At 37.2% G+C, this 21126-nt stretch overlaps 2 protein-coding genes across 3 annotated transcripts in view; one reads left to right on the top strand and one right to left on the bottom strand.

Annotated features, from left to right (window-relative positions):
- Positions 1 to 21126, bottom strand: part of PLPPR5 (phospholipid phosphatase related 5) — a 465309-nt gene that overhangs the window by 315451 nt on the left and 128732 nt on the right. The window lies entirely within an intron of this gene.
- PLPPR4 (phospholipid phosphatase related 4) overlaps positions 1 to 21126 on the top strand; it is a 38513-nt gene that overhangs the window by 2281 nt on the left and 15106 nt on the right. Inside the window, exon 2 of the mRNA XM_005663645.3 lies at positions 16375 to 16560. Coding sequence (XP_005663702.1) covers positions 16375 to 16560 — 186 coding nt within the window. The remainder of the gene's footprint in view (positions 1 to 16374; positions 16561 to 21126) is intronic.

Genomic DNA, 21126 nt, shown 5'->3' with positions numbered 1-21126 from the left:
GTTTATTGAAGATAATTAATTCATTTCTTTTTGCCCCTCCTCTTTTCACAAGGGATTTTGAGGCCATGATGTACATAATTTTGTAGAAAACTAATGAAGAGTTTTCTCAAGGAAAAAAAGGGAGGGGGGATCAGCAGAAGAATCCTGCTGGAAAGGGTAAAGCAATAGAGAGTGAAGATCCCTGCCTTCAAGTTAAATCCTGTCAGGCCACTTGTCACACTGCTAATCCACTGGTCCAAAAGCACTTTCATGCATGTCTGGACCTATTACATTTGTCTAGGAGAAATCAGTTGGTTGCTGGCTTCCACCTACAGGACAGAGCACACCTGAGGTCAGCTAGAGGCTGACCACACATGGATTGCAGCTGTATGGCTTCAAGGAAAATACTTTCATGAAAGAGGATGCAAACCAGAGAATCAAGGATGTGCCTTTAAAGAATTTACATGTGCACCTTTGAGGTACCTTTAACAGGAGTACCTTATCGTTTAATCAAAAATTTTAAAAGTAAAATGCCCCCGTGCATTTAAAATGTATCTCTAGAAACAAACAACTCACAAATGTTAATTCTTTGCCATGAGTGGAAATAGCCCCAGAGGGTCAATCCACTTTGACCCATTCAGAGCCCTTCTTTGAATTCCTTAGCAGGGCAAGCTATAGAACAATTACTTGAAGACAATTCATGGAGTTTGTGCACTTGGGACACTGTGTCTTGGGGGTGACAGATTTCAAAGGGAGAGCCACAAAATTGGATTGCAAATGATCTCCCTGAAACCTAAATGCATGATGAGCCACTAAACAGCCTGTAGAAAATGGGAGAAGATATTAGTACACCAGTTAATTAAGGGATTGACAGAATGCACTACTGAACTCCTTTGGAATGACTCATTTTGAAGCCAGTGAGAATGAGCCATGTATCTCCTTTGGAAGATGAATAAATACAGCATAAATTAACATGTCAATAAAATGCTCCAGAGTAATGGCGCTTTGCTGTCCAACATAACTTCCCCAGACCTTAGTAATTAAAATGGAAAAGTGAAACATGAGTGAATCTTTCACCACATCACCACCCAAAGCACATATTTCAAGCCTTTTCTGTTACTTCAGACAATAACTTAAGTAACAAAAAGAGTTAAAAGGGACCAGAATTTGAGGAGAAAACAGGACCTAAGGATTAAGTTAAGACCTACCCTGTGCCATACAAAAATACATTCCAGACAGACCAATGATTTAAATATTTTAGAAACAGTTAAAAATTTAAAGAATAATAATAACAAAGTATATTTTTAGAATTTTATAATGGGAAAAGGTTTTGGTTTTGGTTTTTGCTTTTTAGGGCCACACCAGTGGCATATCTAAGTTCCCAGGCTAGGGGTCAAATCGGACCTACAGCTGCTGGCCTACGCCACAGCAACAACAACTCGGGATCTGAGCCGAGTCTGTGGTCTACACCATAGATCACAGCAATGCTGGATCCTTAACCTACTGAACAAGGCCAGGGATTGAACCCGCATCCTCATGGATCCTAGTCAGGTTCTTTAACAGCTGATCCACGAAGGGAACTCCAGAAGAGGTCTTTCTTAACATATTATCAAAGTCAGCAATGATGCAGGAAAAGACAAACAAATTTTTACTACTATCCCAAATAAAGTTTCTCTGTAACAGAAGATGTTTTTTTTTTTTTTTTTTTTTTAAAAAAAAAAAAAGGTTTAGAGGAGAAAACACTCTCTGGGTTTCAAGTCAGGGACACCATGAAAATTTAAACTTTGCCTTTCTTCAAGGAGCTCAGGCTGTCTTAAGTCGCTCTTCATGATAGGCATGAAATGTGAAGAAACTAACTAGGAAACTGAGGAACAAGTTTCATTCAGGCCAGAGGGGGCTGAAATCAAGTTAGAATGAATCATGGCAAAAAAAAAAACCTGGGCCTAATTGGCCAGACTGACTTGGTTCATATACCACCAATGGCACACGCCACTTGGATAATTCTGACCAAGTTACTTCTCTCATCCTCAGCTTCTGGATACATAATAGAAATTATAGGATGTAACATAAACATATGTATTCATATATAATAAAAACTATAATACCCATATACCTTAGAATATATTATGAGGTCAAAGCATGTAAGACACCAAACACCATACCTAGAATAGACAGCCAAGCTGTGTCAGTTCCTTTTGCACAGTGTCAGGTATGGAGATTTCATCCCTGGGGGCATGAGGTTGAGGCGTTCAGTCACCAAAATCAAGTAGCCATGTCCCAGTTGACCACCAAACTCGATGTTAAGCAAACCTTAAGTTAATGGGTAGAATTAATGTTTTCTTCCATCTTTGGTTTATGCTGCCAATTGCTCATGCTGAGAAATGGGTTTATGGTTGACAGTAATTAAATACGTCAGTGTTACACAGCGATTTGCAAAGCACGTGACTGTTTCCAGCATGGTACTTCACTGTGAACAAGTCTGACAACTCAGGTTTGCATTGGTCGGCTTGGGAAAAGAAAGGTCAGGTTATGAAAGAGAGTCTCAAACAAGCATATCCAAGGTCTTAGCAGGTTGAACAGAAAAGCAGGTAAAAAGGAACATTCCACTGAAGAAAGGTTTCTCTTGCCTTTCAAGTTCCAAAGCACTCTCCAAGTGGTGGCTGTGTCACTTACAGTGCAATTGCAGCCAGCAGCACACCTAGAATTAGTGAAAGGTCTTTCAGCTTAATAGCCCAGTATTATAAGGGATGAAGCTGGTTGTCTGTGTGCCTACTTCATTTCCTTTATGCCAAGCATTACAATGACCCCACCTGTGCTCAGACTCACACTTGTGTTCTCATTAGTCATCCTGTTCCAAGATATGAGTTCACATTGATTCAGCATGAAATAGAAACAAATGATAAATTACCCTTTAAACCAAGTTCTTCATAAATAAATCAGAAAAATATTCTTTTCATTTAAACATTCTGCTTCATGGCATTTTTTTTTATTATGAATCTAATGTTTACTTTATAGAGATAAAAGAGCTCTGTTTGACCTATATGCAAAGATATAAAGTGAGAGATGCAGATAAACTGAAATTTCCTGTTTTTCATACACACACACACACACACACACACACAGACATGCACAAACACAGAGGGAGTAGGAATTAAGTGTAAAATAACTGTATCTAACATATTACAGATTTAGAATATTTTCAACATGACAGACTTGAGATTATACAAAAAGTTTTCAGTCATTTGAATGTTATATTTAATAAAGGACATATTTCAGGATTTTGTTAATGGACGTTAATTACTACAGTTTAGGGTCAGTAACCAGACCTTGTGCTCAGGAGTAAAAGCCATTGTTTCTGTTGCCATCCAGCCTGGGTAAGTTAAAAAAAAAAAAAAGCCTTTGTTTGTGCAAAGACACCCTGGTTAGTTCAGTTGGAACATCATACCTAGACATTGTGGGGTCTTGACAGGACCCTAATATGATTTTTAATCCCCTTATCCCGCAAGTGTCCACCGTATCTTAATTGTAGCAAACATTAATTACAAGATTTCTGTTCTAGCTTGAGGTCTATGTGAAAATTATGTAACTCATTTGCTCTTCTTACTGGGAAACATGCTAACTGATTTTCTTTTACATAAAATTTAGCATCGGTAGAAGTACAAAATTACAACATTTCTGCATTGCACATACCAAAATAGTAGCTGTAGGTTTTTTCCCTTTTCTAGATGGCGTGTATAATCCACTCAAAGAACCAGTCCAAGCCCTGCCAACAGAAATGAGCTGGCAAATCTTTCCTCCTATTTTAGTCACAATGTGTAAAGTCCTTTGGTTAAAAAAACCAAAAAGTAGAGAAGATAATAGAGCCCTAAGTTTTAGAGATTAAATGAGGACATTTCCACAAATACCAAGAGCCAAGTATTGAACTAGAACCCGCTGTTGGGGAATCCCGTATTATTCCTGGGTTCCACCATGATCTTACTGTGTCTCCCGGGTCAAGTCACTCACAGTATTCTTCGTCCTACTTTCTGCCAGTAGGAAAAAAAATTACATGATTTCTATTAACCTCAAAGGGATGTTAGTAATTGTGATGATAATAATTACAAGGAATAATCAATGTCAGGCCTCCTACCTATAGCAGATGCTGTCCATACATTATCTTGAATCCTGAGAACTATCTTAGAAGGTAGTATTAATTGTATTAAGCTAGTATCAAGAAGGCATTATTATTCTTATTTTGTAAATCAGCAAATTGTAACTCAGAGGGCCAAATGTCTTTCTGGGGCCACAGCAATTAAGTGAAGGAGCCACAAGTTGTGTGCTTGTCTGGATCTCTGCCTCCATCTTTCATTACCTTTATAATCACTCCTCCTGACACATAAGTCTAACGATGCTGCTGAACTTTAAGAGGGAGCAGAATGCAGAGACCTGTCTCTGCCATGGCTTGGCTATATTTGTGGTACCAGAAGGAAGAGGTTTTGTTGGGTTTCTGGTCTGAGCTATGGAATAGAGTTCTTCTCTTCATGCAGTCACTCAGCTTGACTTTGTTAGTGCTACCTCCTACCTAGAGTGGCTGGTTTAATTCTGACATGGGTGTGTAGAGGGCACAATGACTGCCTACCTAATAGGATGCTTCCTTCAGGAAAGCACAAATGGTACCCAGGAGGCTTCTGGAGAGGGAGACGGAATTCAGGTAGCGTGAGAGGGAAGCGTTCAGAATGGAAATAAAACTTAGCAAAGTCGACTGTGTAGGTCTACGAGGATGACAGAATGTGGAGGAAAGAATCTTAAAGAGAGAGAGGCCAGACCAGGGAGGATGACGAGAAAGAGCGTGGGAAACATAGAAGGTAGGAGTGAAGTGTATGTGAGGGTAACGGGCATCTTATCTGCGAGCACACCGTGGAGATCCCCTTTGGCATGCCAGTGGTCTAAGGTGGCTTGCTAAATAAAAAGCATTTAGGTCCAATTGTTACTGCTTGCTGTGGGAACGTGTTACAAATAGTACTTACAAGAATTTCCTCCCAGCACATGCGTACAGCACAGGCTGTTTCTCAAGTGACCTTTCAACAGCAACAACAGCAACAAAATGAAGAAAAGTCCTACTAGAGAATTAAGTCTAATAAAACCATGTCCTCCTAGAACACTGAGTTTGAGTCTTCTATCCCACGGGAGAAAACTGTGGCTTGAAAACGTCAACTGAGTTACCCAAAAACATGCTAGATCAGGAACAGAGTCTGTCTCTTGACGCCTGTTCCAGTGCTTGTTCCCAGTTATACTATTTCTAGGATGCCTTATGTTAAGAGAGGAATGTTTATGTTTCCCCTTGGACTATAACGCTTAAAATGCAGGTCATTCTCATTCTACATGTGAATCAATTGTGCTGCCTGTTTGAAAGTTACATCTAAATACCCAAGGTACACATTTCATAACACCTCATGGCATTGAACAACATGCTAAAGTAATTTTTAATGGATCTTCTCTTTTCCAAAGTGTTAGGCCCTTTGAAAAGCATGGTTAGAGCTACAAGTCATCTGTTCAGGGGGGATAATAATAGTACCTTAATCAAAAGGATGCTGTACCGATGCAGCGCATCCAGAAATGTAAAGTACCGACTTTACACGGTACCTGGCAAATGTCAGTAGCATTAAATTGTGATTCGCGTCCATATTTTTAAAAGACATGTATATATTCTAAGGGGAAAGAAATTACAACTGTAAGAAAAGATTTCAACGCAATTACTTTTAAGAATTGCAACACAGGTCCTCAGCCTCAGGTCCTAGTCTCTAATTAGGTTTAAAGAACAAAATCCTTTCCAAGACAATGCATGTGCTTGTATCTAATTATGTAAGAGGAGCAAAGCAGGACCTGAAGTTAAAGCTGGTGACTACAAAGGGACCCACTACAAGCCGAACGCAAAATCGATATACAAGTAATAAAACAGCCACAGACTATTATTTTAAACTTTACTGGTAGATCGCTGAATGATTGCAATTAGTCTTTTTTAGAGCTGTAAAGATGTAATTTATTCTGGGGTATAAATAGAACACATTTTTCCCCCCACTAACATTAACATATATATTCGGTGTGTTTGCTCTTCCCTATTAATTACCATTGCCATTTGGAGGACTCAATTTGAACTTCTTGTGTTCTTTAATGTGAAGAAGATATTATTAGAATTCTAGAAATTCACAGTGGGAGCATGTTCTAAGGGCAGAGAAAACAAGGATCTTTTAAACTGGGAATCTTTCTGGTATCGTGCCAACTGCATTCCAAGAACTGTGTAGACATTTGACATTTCTGTTCAGATCATCCACACATGCATTAGTTGACTCTGCATGGAGGGTACCCAGGATGTCAGGTCCTTCCCTAATACTAGACTCTGGGGGTAGGGAAGTGAATGAGACAATTTCTTTGCTCTCAAGGGTCTTGTCATTGAGTAAGAGAGAAAAGTGAAGCAACAACTGCCACCTCAAGCGACAGTTGCTCTGATAGAGGCAGTCATCAGGCCATCTCTGTGCAGTTAAAGAAAATGATCCAAAGGAAACATGACAGGAAAGCATTTGGAGCTTGAAATCTAGATATTTTATATTCAAAGTCATTCACTAGGGAAAACAGATGTAAAGATAAGAGCAGACCACATCCAAGAGTTAATGAAAAGTTCTTGAGATATTACCTCACTCCCCCCAATTAAAATAACATTGGAGAAAATGGCACAGGAAAGAACATGCAAGACCTTAGAATACCACACAATTAAGAATGTGATTTGAACGTGCCTGCCACCCCTTCGCTCTTAGCGCCACTCAACCCCTTGCGCACATGGCCATCTCTCACTTCTGTCCTTGAAACTGGCATTTCCACTGAAGCCTGGGGCTATTTCCTGAAAAGCAGGAGACAAGCACCAGATGGCAACGTGCACCAAAGCGGCAGCAGGGTGTAGTGGGGCTCTAACTTCTAGGAATTTAACAGATCAAGTTTCAATTGCTGGAAATCAGGCATGCGCTTTACCTTATCTGGAGCAGGGGTTTCATCTTAAGATTTATCTTAAAATTCCCAGCGAGGTGGTGAGTATTAAATTAATTTATGGGGAAATGTTTAAATAAAAAGCCAATATTCTTTTCTTTTGATGGAAGAGTAGGTGCTCAATAAATTCTCTGAGTAACTAAGAGTGAAATGAGCTCTAGAAAGGATAGATATTAGATTTGAGCAAAAGTAGCAATCTTCAGGTTTGCATGATAAGGAGAAGTGGGCAGAAGAATGGTTTAAGAACATTTAAGAGTTAAGAGCCAGGGGGGCTTTTTTTCAAATAGCACACAATCCTCTACAACATCCTCTTCCCACTGGAGAATTGTAGCCATTGTGATGATGTTGAGAGAGAAACTGAGTTGAGACCCTTAAGCAAAGCAGGTTAGGGCATGTTTCCTAGATGTAAGCATCTGAGTGGGAATCTGGTTGCCCCACTTACTGGCTCTGTGACTCTTGGGTAATTTATGTGACCTCTCTCTGTCTCAGTGTTCTCACCTATAAATTGGGGATCCAACGGATGCTTTACAAGGTGTAGATCGAATGCAGCAGCCTATTAGAGAACTAAGCACAGTTATCTGGCACTAAATCTTCAACATATTCTGCGTATTGTTAAGAAATTACCCATGTTTTCAACTTACTTAATAGCAGTGTCCTGATTTCTTTTGATTAAATTTAGCAAATGTCTTCTGGACACCCAAACTTTTCAAGGTACTATGTCAATGACAAAGGTCTCACTTTGAAATCCCAGATCTTAAGACAAGGGCTGGTAATATACAAGTAACTCCAATCCAAAGACTAACAGGTCCTTTGATAACAATATATGTGGACACATGAGGCAGGTGGTGGGAACTGAAGACCGTAGGGAAGGTTTCAGGGAGAAAAGCAGCCAACATGTGATCTCATCTTCTACAAGGACAGTTCTCATGGGAAACAAATGTGAAAACGTAAAGCCGAGGCTACAGCATGTCTTTGGGGACATAAGTAATAGGAACACAGGTGTTCATGGTTGAGAGAGTGGAGAGTAGGTACAGAGCAAAATTAAATAAGGCAGATGGAAGCTCTAATACAAGAGACCCTGTATAATACAAAAGGTCATTCTAGGACATTTGCACTTTGTTTCATAATTAGGGGGGCACTGTTAAAGGCATGGTTCCATGTGAATTCCAGGAAAACTAGCCTGGAGACATTTCGGAAGATGAAATTAACTGTAGAGAGACTAAAAAAAAAAAAAAATCTGTATGACAAGGTAGTGAGAGCATGAAAGAAGTGTGAGGAATATTGCTTACCTCAGACAGCACATGAAGAATTTCAGAGCCAGAGGCAACATAAGAAGCCCCTCATTTCATTGGTAAAAAATGAGACCCAGGAAGGTTACGTGACTTGCTCCAACTCTCAGAAGTTAGTGGAATAAGTGAGGGGAGAAACTGGATTTGGCTGGTTCTCAGGCCAGCGTTGATTTACCTCCATGGCATGGCCCTGTTTTAATTTGTATCCATCGTGTGTCATAGAAGCTACCTCCATTCTCTTTGTGAGAACTAGTTTAGATTTCTAGACCTCGAATAATGTTATAGACTCATCCTGACCTACTCTTAAAAACACTAACAAGTGTTAGTGTGCTTTTTATAATCATACAGTTACGTACATATGATACTATTATAAGAATAGTTTTATAAATCATAAAGCCCTATACAATTTTATTAGTTTTTATTATTGTCAATATTTAAAGGAAATATTTATCTGTATTAGCTACAAGGCAAAAAATACTAAGGGATGCCATTAAAGATTGCTCTGTAGGGAGTTCCTGTTGTGGCTCAGCAGGGCTACACACTCAACTAATATCCACAAGGATACAGGTTCAATCCCTGGCCTCACTCAGTAGGTTAAGGATCCAGCATTACCACAAGCTTCAGTGTAGGTAGAAGACGTGGCTCAGATCTGGAATTGCTGTGACTGTGGTGTAGGCTGGCAGCTGTAGCTCTAATTCAACCCCTAGCCTGGGAACTTCCATATGCTACAGGTGCAGCCATAAAAAAGCCAAAAAAAAAAAATTTGCACTGTAGGAAATGGAAAATTCTATCATCACTGTGTGTTGACTTTTGACCACCGGCTTACTGGCCACCAGCTTTAATAAAATTACTTTGATCTGCTAATATTTCTTTCGGTTTGAATTTCATTTGAATATAATCCATTAATAGTTTAAACTTCACATTCTGTATGATTTGGGAATGCTTACCAGAATTGATTCTCGGCCTCCCATTTAAAATTTGTTATTAATATAAAAAGATTCTTTTTCTCTTCGATTATTTCTTGCATATGAGTGGTATGAATACACACAATTATATTCTTTAGTTCTTGTGACATTACTCATCTCAAAACAAAGTTAATTTAACTTAGAAATTTCTTACATAAGTGTTGCTCTTCAAAAATGAGGGTAGTGATGTTTAAATCCTCTGTTATCAATGACTCGCAGCTTTTCTCCGGCAGCCTTAGACTCTCTTTAGCCCCAGGTTGGCATCTTCCTTTTTTCTTGACATGTTATAGCTAAGAAGCATCTCAGTTTTAAAATTTCCAAAACAAAACTTTAGATTCCTCCTACTCAAGCTTCTCCCAGGCTTCCCCATCCCAGTAAATGAGACCTCTGGCCCCATTGCTCAAGCCCATCAACTTTTACTGTTTTCCCTTCAATAACAACTCATACACAGGTCGTCATTTTTGTCTCCAAAGTTATACCCAGAATCTGCCAACTTCTCTGTATGTCAGCACTGAAATCCTAGTAAAACTGCCATGTCTTGCCTGGATTACTGCAATTGCCAAGGATGCACGAGCAGGTAAACCCCATGAGTATAGGGAATTTTCTCTGTTTTGTTACCATTATATTCTTCACCTCAGGGGAGGGCCTAAAAACTAGGCACTCGATAAATATGTGTTGAGTTTGAAGAGGCTTCTAAATTTTCACCCTGCTTCTACTTTTGACCTACCCAAATCATTCTTAACTCAGCTGCCAGGGTGATCTTTATAAAATATATTTCAAGTCTCACTATACCTCTGCTTCAACACTCCAAAGTTATTTCCAAACATATTTTGAATAAAGTACTAACTCCTGCCATGGCCTTCAATTCTTTGCAAAGTCTGGTCCCAAACCCACCTCTCTGACTTCATCTTACATCACTTCTCCCTTTTGACTGTGCCTTTTACCTAGTTTTTATACGATTAGTTTATTCTCACCTATTTAAGACTCTATTTAAATGATACCCACCTAGGCAGGGCTTCCTTGATCAAAAATAGCAATCCAGGCACTCAGTTGCCACAGCCCCCAGCTTTCTCTTCTTTATATGTTCTTTCTAATATTATAATTTTTTAGTTTTTTTATATGCCTTCCTCAACAAGAATGAAATCTTCAGAATAAGGACTTTGTCTTGTATCACAGATGTATTCCCAGAACCTAGAACAATGCCTAGTACTAACTAGTAGGCTCTCAACAGGTATTTGTTGAACGGATAAATAAATGAGCCTTGAGTATCATACATGGTAGCTGACCCTTTGTGGCTATCATCCCACCAGTTTATGACTATCTCAGAGGACTCTGAACTGACCATGTCTGTGACAAAGAAAAAGAATGGAACCTGTCTTACTGTAGGCTGGGAACAAAGTGGACTTCCCACACGAGAAGAAAAGTCTATTCCTGTTGTCGACATGCTAAAAACAAGGCAGCTATCTGACCTAGATAAAATGTCATGACAGAGTCCATAAAATGTTTCACTAAAATTGATATAGTCTGCAGATTTGTCTTTTTCAAATTGGCAGCAGAAAAATCAATAGTACCTAGCAAATGCCATCTTTTGAAAGACATTTCTTTTGTTTGCCCTATCCTCTAAAACTGTTATTATTTTCTCTCTAGAAATTATTTTTCTCCTCACAAATTCCTGAGCAAAGGGTAATTATAAGAATCTATCTTTTCTTTATGAAAACCATTGTCTTAATCTTCAGATAATTTCTCTCCTGTATTGCTACATAAAGGTAGCACGGTTCACACTTTTTCTTGGCTACAACATAATCAGAGAATAAAATTCCTAATGCCTGACTATATAGACCTTTTCAAATCTCTTTTTAAATCTCATTTAAATGAAATCAAAAGATGTCTGTATGATGTTACTACATGTGTGTCAATTCTATATCTACGCCAAAGCTAGCACATACCGTCTGTTAAATTTTTTACTTCGAAAGAAAGTTCAGTTGTTGAAAAGATAAAAGATATCTTTGAAGACAAGTATGTTAGAAGCAAACACTGTAATTTAATCCAAACATACACTGTAGGAAAACAATGTCAAAAATTACTTTTCTCCCCAATATTATAAACATTTTGTTCAAATCATTCTTTCTTAAAAAAGCAAAACTGACGTAAAAGACAGAGTGAAAGATACTTTTTTAAAAAAGAGAAACATCAAGGAGCAGAAAAATATAATTCCTATTTTGAAGACAAATATAAGTCTTGAAAATGCTTCAATGAACTACAAAAATATTAATATATAAATAGAAAAATACGTGGATAAAAACCTGTAAAAACTGGCAGTTTCAAGGAGACTGATGTCTTAAAGGACTGAAATACATAATACTAATGAAGGAAAGTGTTTTCACTCATATATTGGTTTATTATATATACGCATATATATTTGAAAGACACTGTTATGCACATTTTAAATATTAAAACAAGTAAGGTTAAGCCCCTACCATAAGGAGATTTTCATTTGAGAAGCAGAGCAAAGGCTGTAACTAATCTATACCAGAGAACTGTGATAAAAAAGAGTCTGTATTAATTGCCTAAAAAGAAGTACCAGGAAATTAAGAAAGGAAATTACTCTCCAAAAAGATTACCTAAATAAGGCAAATGGAAAAGATGACATTTAACGAGACTGTATTATTGCCAATAGTTGAAACAGCAACAGCAAAAACAATAAAACATGTCTAAGCAGGTCTTCACTCCAGGTACTGTTAACTATGACTTGTAACTTCACTTAATCCTTACAACTACCTGTGATGATGGGTACTATCAATGTAGCTATTTCATAGATAAGAAAACAGGTTTAAGAAAAACATTTCCAGGGAGTTCCTATTGTGGCACAGCAGAAATAAATCTGACTAGTTTCCATGAGGATTGCTGCCTGGATCCCTGGCCTCACTCAGTATGTTAAGGATCAGGCATTGCTGTAAACTGTGACAGAGGTTGCAGATGTGGCTCAGATCCCATGTTGTTCTGGCTGTGGTGTAGACTAGCAGCTGCAGCTCTGATTCGACCCCTAGCCTGGGAACTTCTATATGCTGCATGTGCAGCCCTAAAAAGCAAAAAAGAAAAAATAAAAACATTTCCAAGGTCACACTGCTAGTGAACAGAAGAGCTTGTATTTCAAAGAACCTCCTGGGTGACTTGAAAACCTAATGGCCCCATTGGTTTTACTACAGTACATAGTAAAAGAAAGAATTCTGAGCATCTCTCCACACACACACACACATACACAGTAGGTCCATGGCTACATTATAGTGGACTCTGAAGTAATCCGCAGAACTCAAAGGTGAATTCTTGTCTGTACTAGGGAAGATGATCTCGTTATCTGGGTGATGTGAATGGCCTCAAATCTATTTCCCGTTAACAAAATACATGTAGATGACCTAAAATATGAATTAATGGCATCAAAGAATGTGGATTATCTAATCTGATTAAATATTTAACATTCAAATTAATTGAGGACAATTATAACTTAATTTACTGAAACTATGTTTTTAAGATAATGTTTATGCTAGGTGACACTTTTAACTAAAGATTTGTGAATAGAAACTCTTGGTTAAACAGAACTTGAGGCTAAACAGTATCCCCATGAGTTGATGCCTAATTGTATTTCATTATCCTAAAACTCCACTCCCATTTTTGGAAAGGAAGCATAGAATAGTAATTAAGAGATAAGACTCTGTTGGAATTCCCATTGTGGCTCAGAGGAAACGAATGTGACTAGGAACCATGAGGTTGTGAGTTCCATCCCTGGCCTCACTCAGTGGCTTAAGGATTTGGAGTTGCCATGAGCTGTGGTGTAGGATGACTTGGATCTGGAAAAGACCCTGTGGCTACAATTCATGGGTTCAAAACCCATTCTGCCATTTACTAAAGGAGACTGGGCTTATCCACCTGCAAAGTGTGGATGACAGTAACCCTTATGTCATAATAGAAAGTTTGAAGTTAAATGAGTTAACATCAATTAATAAAATTAATTGAAATTTTTAAAACAGGAAGTTGACACATATAATTGCTATGTGAACTATCTGTTAAACCAAAGTACACTTAAGTGGAAAATAGTAATTGTGCACATACGCCATGAAGTGTTGACTTATTAGTGAAGGCTCGAAAGCAACTATTCCTGCATTTCAGGAGAAGGAAGTGGTGAAGCGGGATGATCAGATAGTTGATGAGGGCAATGATCATGGATTCTGATAAGAGACATCTAAGTGTTTGGACATACTTTTTGCTTTCTCTATTGAAAAGCATCCATCTGAAAAAACAGAAGGATAATGCTAGATTAATTCTCATACATTTAAATCTTTCCAATAGACCTAATTCTCACCTCATTACAAAAATACTTCTTGGGAAGAGAAGGCATAAATTGTTTTGTAAATTTATTTATTTTCAAACAAGACAACCAGAAATCATGTTTGGTCAATAATGTTTTTATCAAAAACTTGTTCTGTTTTTTTTCAATAAATATTGCATCCTCCACAAGTAACAAAGCCTTAAACTAAGTAATTTTTTCAGTGTTATAGAAATCTGCATTTTCAGATTCTGAAAGGCCCAGCATCAGACAATGCATTTGAAATATTTTTTTCTCTAGTTGAGAGCAAGTCTCTCCTAAGTTTATGGCCCTTGATGGCCAAGTCCATGTCTTGTGTGTCATATCATAGTCAAGACCCACGTAGTATTTGTATGACCCACACTGTAGATTGAATGAGTGAATAATCAAATTTATACCACAAAGTCTAGAAAGTAAATTGTGCCTAGTTTAGATTAACCAGACAAACTAGAGGACATCCAGTAAAATTAGAATTTCAGTTAAACAACAGATAATTTTTAGTATAAGTATCTCCCAAGTGTTGCATGGGGCATACTTATACTAAAAATGATTTATTGATTGCTTATCTAAAATTCTAATATCACTGACTGACCTGCAATTTTGCTTGCTAAATCTGGTCATTCTAGTCTAGCTATTGCAATGAATTTATATTTACCCATTTATTCAGTTAGTCATTCATCAACAAGTATTTATTGCTTCATTAAGTTATTAAATGATGCACTGCTTGCCTACAATGAGCCAAGAACAATTCTATGCCTCGGGGACTCAGCAATAAATAACAGTGGCAGACTCTAACTTCATGGAGCATATATTTCAGTGGGAGATGGAGGGTAGAAAAATAAATATGGGAAGTTTCAATCAACAAGACAATTTCACTTAATGATAAATGCCATGAAGAAGTCAAGCAAGCTGATAAGGGTTTAAGAGGGAAGGATGGGTCAAAGGCTACCTTAGATAGAAAGTACAGGAAGTCATCATTAAAGGATGAAGAGAAGCCAGTCAGACAAAGATCTGAGGGAGAGTATAAAAGCAAGAAACAGCAAATGCAAAACCTGTAGGTAGAAATGAATTTGACTATTAGAGGAAAAGAGTAAAGACCATAGGACTATCAAACTAAAAAGCTTTTGCACAGCAAAGGAAACTATCAAAAAATGAAAAGGAAACCTACCAAATGGGAGAAAATATTTGCAAATCATTTCTAATAAGAGGTTAATGCCCAAAGTATATAAGGAACTCATAAAACTTAATAGCAAAAAAACCAAAAGCCTAGCAACTTGATTGTGAAATAGGCAGAAAATCTGAATAGACAATTTTCCAAAGAAGACATACAAATGGCCAGTAAGTATATGAAAAGATGCTCATCATCACTAATCTGAGGAAAATGTAAATCAAAAATGAGATACCACCTCACACTTGTTAGAATGGCTATCATCAAAAAAAGAAATAAAAAGTATTGACAAGGATGTAGTGAAAAAGGGAACCATTGTACACTGTTTGAGAATGTAAGTTGGTACAACAACTATGAAAAATAGTATGGAAATTCCTTTAAAAATTAAAAATAGGACTACCATATGATCCAGCAGTATTTATCTAAAGAAAACTAAAACACCAACTGGAAAAGATATGTACACCTCCCCACCCCCACCCAGTTCATTGCAGCATTATTTACAGTAGCTGAGACATGGATGCAACCTAAGTATCCATCAATGGATGAACAGGTGAAGAAAATGTGGTACATATATACAATGGAATATTATTCAGCCTTCAAAAAGAAGGGCATATTGCCATTTGGGACAATGTGGGTGGAGTGTGAGGGCCTTATGCTAAGAGAAACAAGTCAGGCAGAGAAAAACAGATACCATATGATCTCACTTATATGTGGAATCTAAAACAATAACAGCCAAAAAAAAAAAACCCTCATAAATACAGAAAATGAACAGATTGGTGGTTAACAGAGGTGGGTAATGAACAGTGGGAAAAATGGGTAAAGGGGGTCAAATATTACAGATGTTCATTGATAAGACAAATAAATCCTGGGATGTAACGTACAATATAGGGACTATAGGCAATAATACTGGATTGTATATTTGAAAGTTGCTAAGAGAGTAGATCTTAAAAGTATTCATCATAAGAAAATGTTGTAACTATGTGCAGCGATGGACGTTGACTAAACTTATTACAGTGATCATTTTGCAATCTATACACATATTGAATCACTATGTTGTATGCCTGAAACTAACATAAGGTTATATATCAACATGTCAATTATTTCTCAAGAGATCAAAGATCAGTTGGATTGCAGTGGGTAGGGGCTGGGGGAATAGTATAAACTTGGTATAAAAAAAATGTGAGAAACTGAAGCAAGAGCCTGATCGTGCAGAAACTTGCATTCCATGATGTGTCATTTGGATTTTATTCAAGTAGACTTGGAACCACTGGGATGGTTAAAACAGGGAATAATATGATCTAAAACATTTTCAAAATATTTGGGAGGCTGGGTAGAAAAATAGATAGGTGGGCCAAGGAGGGTAAACATGAAAGTGGAAGCACCGAGGAGATTATCCAAGAGCAAAGGTGAGGCATGGCATGTGACAGAGAGAGATGAACTGGAGCTTTATTTTGAAGGTAGAAGCAATACTATGAAAGATTTCAACTCCAAGACCAGAGAGGAGTGGTGAGAGAAGGGGAAAACTACAAGATGTACTGATTCTGTGCATGACCTGGATATAAGAATAAATTGATCTTCTGTGTTCTTCATTCTCAGTTGCCTATATTGGCATCATCAGTGGTTAGCCTGTATTTCCTTGAACTCACGGATGTCTTCAAACCTGTGCACTCCGGATTCAGCTGCTATGACCGGAGTCTTAGCATGCCCTACATTGAACCCACCCAGGAGGCAATTCCATTCCTCATGCTGCTTAGCTTGGCTTTTGCAGGTCCTGCAATTACGGTAAGAACTGCTCCCTAACTGTGTTTGTCCGTCCCAGAAGACTAAGAATGACCACATTTATAAAATAAATGGGTTAAAAGCAAACAAAAAATTTCTGATACATTCCCTCACTGATGTATTTTTCATGTGCTCATGTAGTATCTAAAGTCTGGGAAACCAGAGCTAAAAATCATATAGCCAACAGATCTCTTTCCAAAAGTGTGTGTTGCTGTCACTTTCTTTTTACCAGATTGGCATATTTTTATGGATTCTGAGCACTAAGCATCAACAACCATACAGTGAAGAGCACAACTCATATCCACCCCCCCCCCAAGTAAAATACCTTAGATTCAGAAGAAGCATTTGCATTTAAAAATATACAATATAAGGAAGTGCCCTAACCTACTGATATTGAATTTAGAACATAATTGTTTTTGGTTTGCTAACAGACACATTGTAAGTAACACACATTCTTTAATAAATCTCATTGGCTTTATGTTTACATCATCTCTTATGCCCTTAGAATCTACCTAAAGGACAAGAAACATGTTTCATAATTAAATTTATTTCTAACGGTAGGAACTCTTACTTTGCTTTCATATGATCATGAATGTCAGAGGAAGTGGTTATTAAATATAAAAAAGCTTATTTGATTGAAGTTTTTATGAATTTCTAATGAATTGGTCTATTCTGGTTGAGTATATAAGCAGTTTTAGAAAAGTCTCTGCATAGATCTAAACTTTTATATAGTGGCAGATTTGTTTTTTTAAAAAATTCCCTGTATTAAATAACCATAATATGCTATTTATACTATAAATAAATTACATAAAATATTCTTAGAAGATAAAACCAAAACTTGATTTTCCATAGAACTTTATTCTACTTAAAAAGTCTTAAAATACTTTGTAAATAAAGGAGTTATTTGACCTTAAGTAACTCCATGGTGATTGGAACTATTAATGATGTACTTAGTAAGCAGCTGAGTCTCAAACTAATAAAATCCATTTAAAGTGCAATATTGCTCAGAATAACAGCATTTTCTGACGATTTCTCTAAAGACTCATAAAAAAAATCCGTATCATCCAGTCATTTGACAAGAGCCAAAAGAATATATGCTTCAAATCTATTAGGCCAGAAAACATTTTTCCTTGTTGGAATGTAATGCAGAAATTATTATAATTGATATAAAGTAAAATAAATACTGTACGAATGTTCATGATTCTGCTAAAAGACAGTGTTGATATCTAGTCATTTACATAGTTTGCTTTTTATATACCCAGAAGTTTTTTGGTTTTTTTTTCCCCCAGGGTGTTTTACTAAGTGGCTGGGAGAGCAAGTCTAACTTGTAGCCATTCCTGCCAGCACCACTTACCTCACATTGATCCCTTTACTGACACTGTTATAGGTCTTAGTTGACAGTGACCTTGGCCTCATCCTTGTGTTCCTGCTTCTCTGACTTCCTCATTTCCAGTAACAAATTCTCAGTGTGCAATTAAGGGTGCTCTCTGGGGGATTCTGGGCCAAAGTGTTCTTTCTTGAGCCTTGAGAAGTGAAAGGACAGATTTGCCATGACATGCTTCTACCAAGTTGACCTGGGAAGCCCAGTGCCAGCTTCCTCCACAAAGACCAGCGGGATTCCTGGGTCTCCCCAGGGCCTCCAGAACTGCTGCCTGCCTTTTAATGGAACAAGAGGCAAACTAGGAAGATATTGAAACCACAGGGTCCCTTAATCTCCCCCATGTCACTCAAAACTTCAGGACATCCCAGGATGTCAGGGATTCTTTGCTTCCATACTGGCTTCATGGGTTTGAGTAAACAACTTGATGATAAAACAAATCCTGACTTTAATGACAGCAAATACTATCTTCCATGAGTTTCTTTCTAAACATATATCGTATATCTTCTAAATGTCTTTCTAGTTTCATTTTCCCTCTGTTTTTAAGGACTTTCCCTAAAACACTGATCCTGTGCTTTGGACCTGGAGTCATCATGTTCTAGAACCATAATTCTGTCTCTAATTTTTATTTATTTATTATGTATTTATGTATTTATTTTTGTCCTTTTAGACCTGCACCTGCGGCATATAGAGATTCCCAGGCTAGAAGTCGAATCAGAGGTGTAGCTGCCAGCCTATACCCGCCACACCAATGCCAGATCTGAGCCGAGTCTGTGACCGACACCACAGCTCATGGCAATGCCACATCCTTAACCCGCTGAGCAAGGCCAGGGTTCAAACCTGTGTCTTCATGGATACTAATCAGATTCATTTCTGCTGGGCCACGATGGGAAGTCCTCTGTTTCTAATTTTAATACATGTGTTTCTGCTCCAACTCCTTTCCCCCCTCTTCCTGAATGTGAGAATAACAGACTCGAATCCCTGACTTTCAAGGATGCTGTTTTCTTTTTATCTTTATGGAAGCAAACTTGTTCCAAAATGGAGCAGTGGGGGAGGCGGGGAGGCTGAATCCTCTATTTGGAAATGGCTTTCAGAGCCCATCTGTGTGAGGAGAGACACTTCCAATCTTCACCCATAGACATGCAGAGAAGACAAAGCAAAACAGACCTTTATATGAACAAAAGGAAGACCAACTGATTTTTTTATGCAGCTTTTACATAAAAATTGTTTAGTGGTTGCTTCTCAAAATGTTATGCTTTGAAGGATGTTTTAAAAATAAGTTATCTTCATGATGTTCAAGAAACTGTAAAAAGTTCCTTTTATGTCTCTGAAATGCATATTCTTATTTCTCTGAAATTATCCTTAAACTGGAAAATTTCATCCTTAATATTAAATTTTCATGTGCTTTAAAGTGATAATGAAACAAGCATTTTGTTTAGTCCTCTGGAGACTGTTTCTCGGGGAAAACAGCATAGACTATCTGGACTCATCCTAAATCTTCATGAAATCTACATAAAATAGGAAAAAATAATGTATGTTCTCTTCCCTGGAAGCAAAATTTTACTACATCTTATTAAAGGACAAGTGTATCTAATTTTATAGAAGAAGTCTATTGAAATTTGGATATAGTTTCTAGAAGGTAACCTTAGCTTTAGGAGACTATAGTGTCCTTTGAGTGGCTATTCCAAGGACACTGTCCATAGTATAATAAGCAATATATTTCCTCTCTACATTTTCCCTGAAGCAGTGAAACAGTCACTTCAGCATCTTTTCCAAAAACCTGTCCATATTTAACACGCAAAAAAAAAAAAAATGGTATTGTTTCTCTTCAGGCTTGGGTACGGCATAAACAGAATATTGTGAAAAGATACTTGTCATAGACTGTTTTCTATTTACAAATGACAACAGCAACAAATAATTTTGCTGTCAACACCTAATCCCTGAAACCATATTGCATCATAAGAGTGTGCGTTCAGAATGAGGAAAACACTGAGGCGCATTTGGAAACATGCATTAGGAAGCATCTCCCCTTCCCCTGAGGAGAATTCTAGCTTTAAAGCAAATTAAATCATTTTGAAAATGTATGCAGTGACATATAGATCAAGGTTAAACGAACAGAAGCGTGCGGAGAAAACTGATGTGCTCCTTTGGGAGAGGGAGAGTTGGGTAATGTCAAAATACTAACAAGAAACCTCCATCCATAATCAAGCCAAAGAGTGTGAAAGCGCTTTCCTGACATAATGAGTTCCGAGCATATTAAACAACGAAATCACAACCCCTAAAATCTCAAGGTCACTTGAGATCATGACTGTTGTGTTGTGTGATAAGAAACATTTCCCTAATGAAACTGAACACATAAATTCTTCTGTAATATAGCATTTAGAAACAAGAATAGAACCACTATTTATACAATTAAAAAGACACAAAATTATTCATAGAATTACTAGTGAAGATGAAATTGATGTCTTTTAGTGGATTTCAGAACACATTTTAGAAATGAGAGGTTAATTTTCTTGAAATGATGAATTTGAGATAACTACAGTATTCTATGTGCGTGGTGTGTCGTGTTATGTCTATCAGTGCAGAATATAGAATCTCTGCGTCCCTATGTCTAACTTAAGGTGATAGAAGCTGACAATTTTCAAGAAGTATAAATAATTAAGTTAGTAGTCAATGCTTTGAAAAAGATTCCTTTTGATTATTTCTATATGATTGTTCATAAAGAAACTTATCATGGATGCCACCAGATTTTTCACACATGTATGGTTATTGGTAGAGTTTCATCAAGAAAATTATTTTTAAACAAATAAAGGTTCTTTATAATTGTACACACACCCTATTCCCTATGGAACTAAATATAGCAGATTGAACATTTGAAGCAGAAGGTCATAGGCTTACTGTTATTAGTTTAAAAAATCATAATTTTAAGTACCTTATAAAAATGTTAAGTTGGTATTGAGAACTGGGACGTTCCCCTAGAAAATCTGTTTCAGTCCATAAAAATCATGCTTATTGTCTTTAAAGTAAAATGATCACTTACTTCGAAGGGACCGCCAGGATCTTATATAACCCTATGTTTCTCGGCTCCACATTTTTACCATAGCAATTTTTTTTTCATTTAAAAAACTTAGTCACATAATATTTTGAACATGCATAAAGGGACATAAAACCATATCAATTCTAATTTCACA

This window comes from Sus scrofa, chromosome 4 (genome assembly GCF_000003025.6).
Source record: "Sus scrofa isolate TJ Tabasco breed Duroc chromosome 4, Sscrofa11.1, whole genome shotgun sequence".
NCBI lineage: Eukaryota > Metazoa > Chordata > Mammalia > Artiodactyla > Suidae > Sus > Sus scrofa.
The sequence above is the reverse complement of the archived record's forward strand: the minus strand, read 5'-3'. Positions and strand labels throughout refer to the sequence as shown.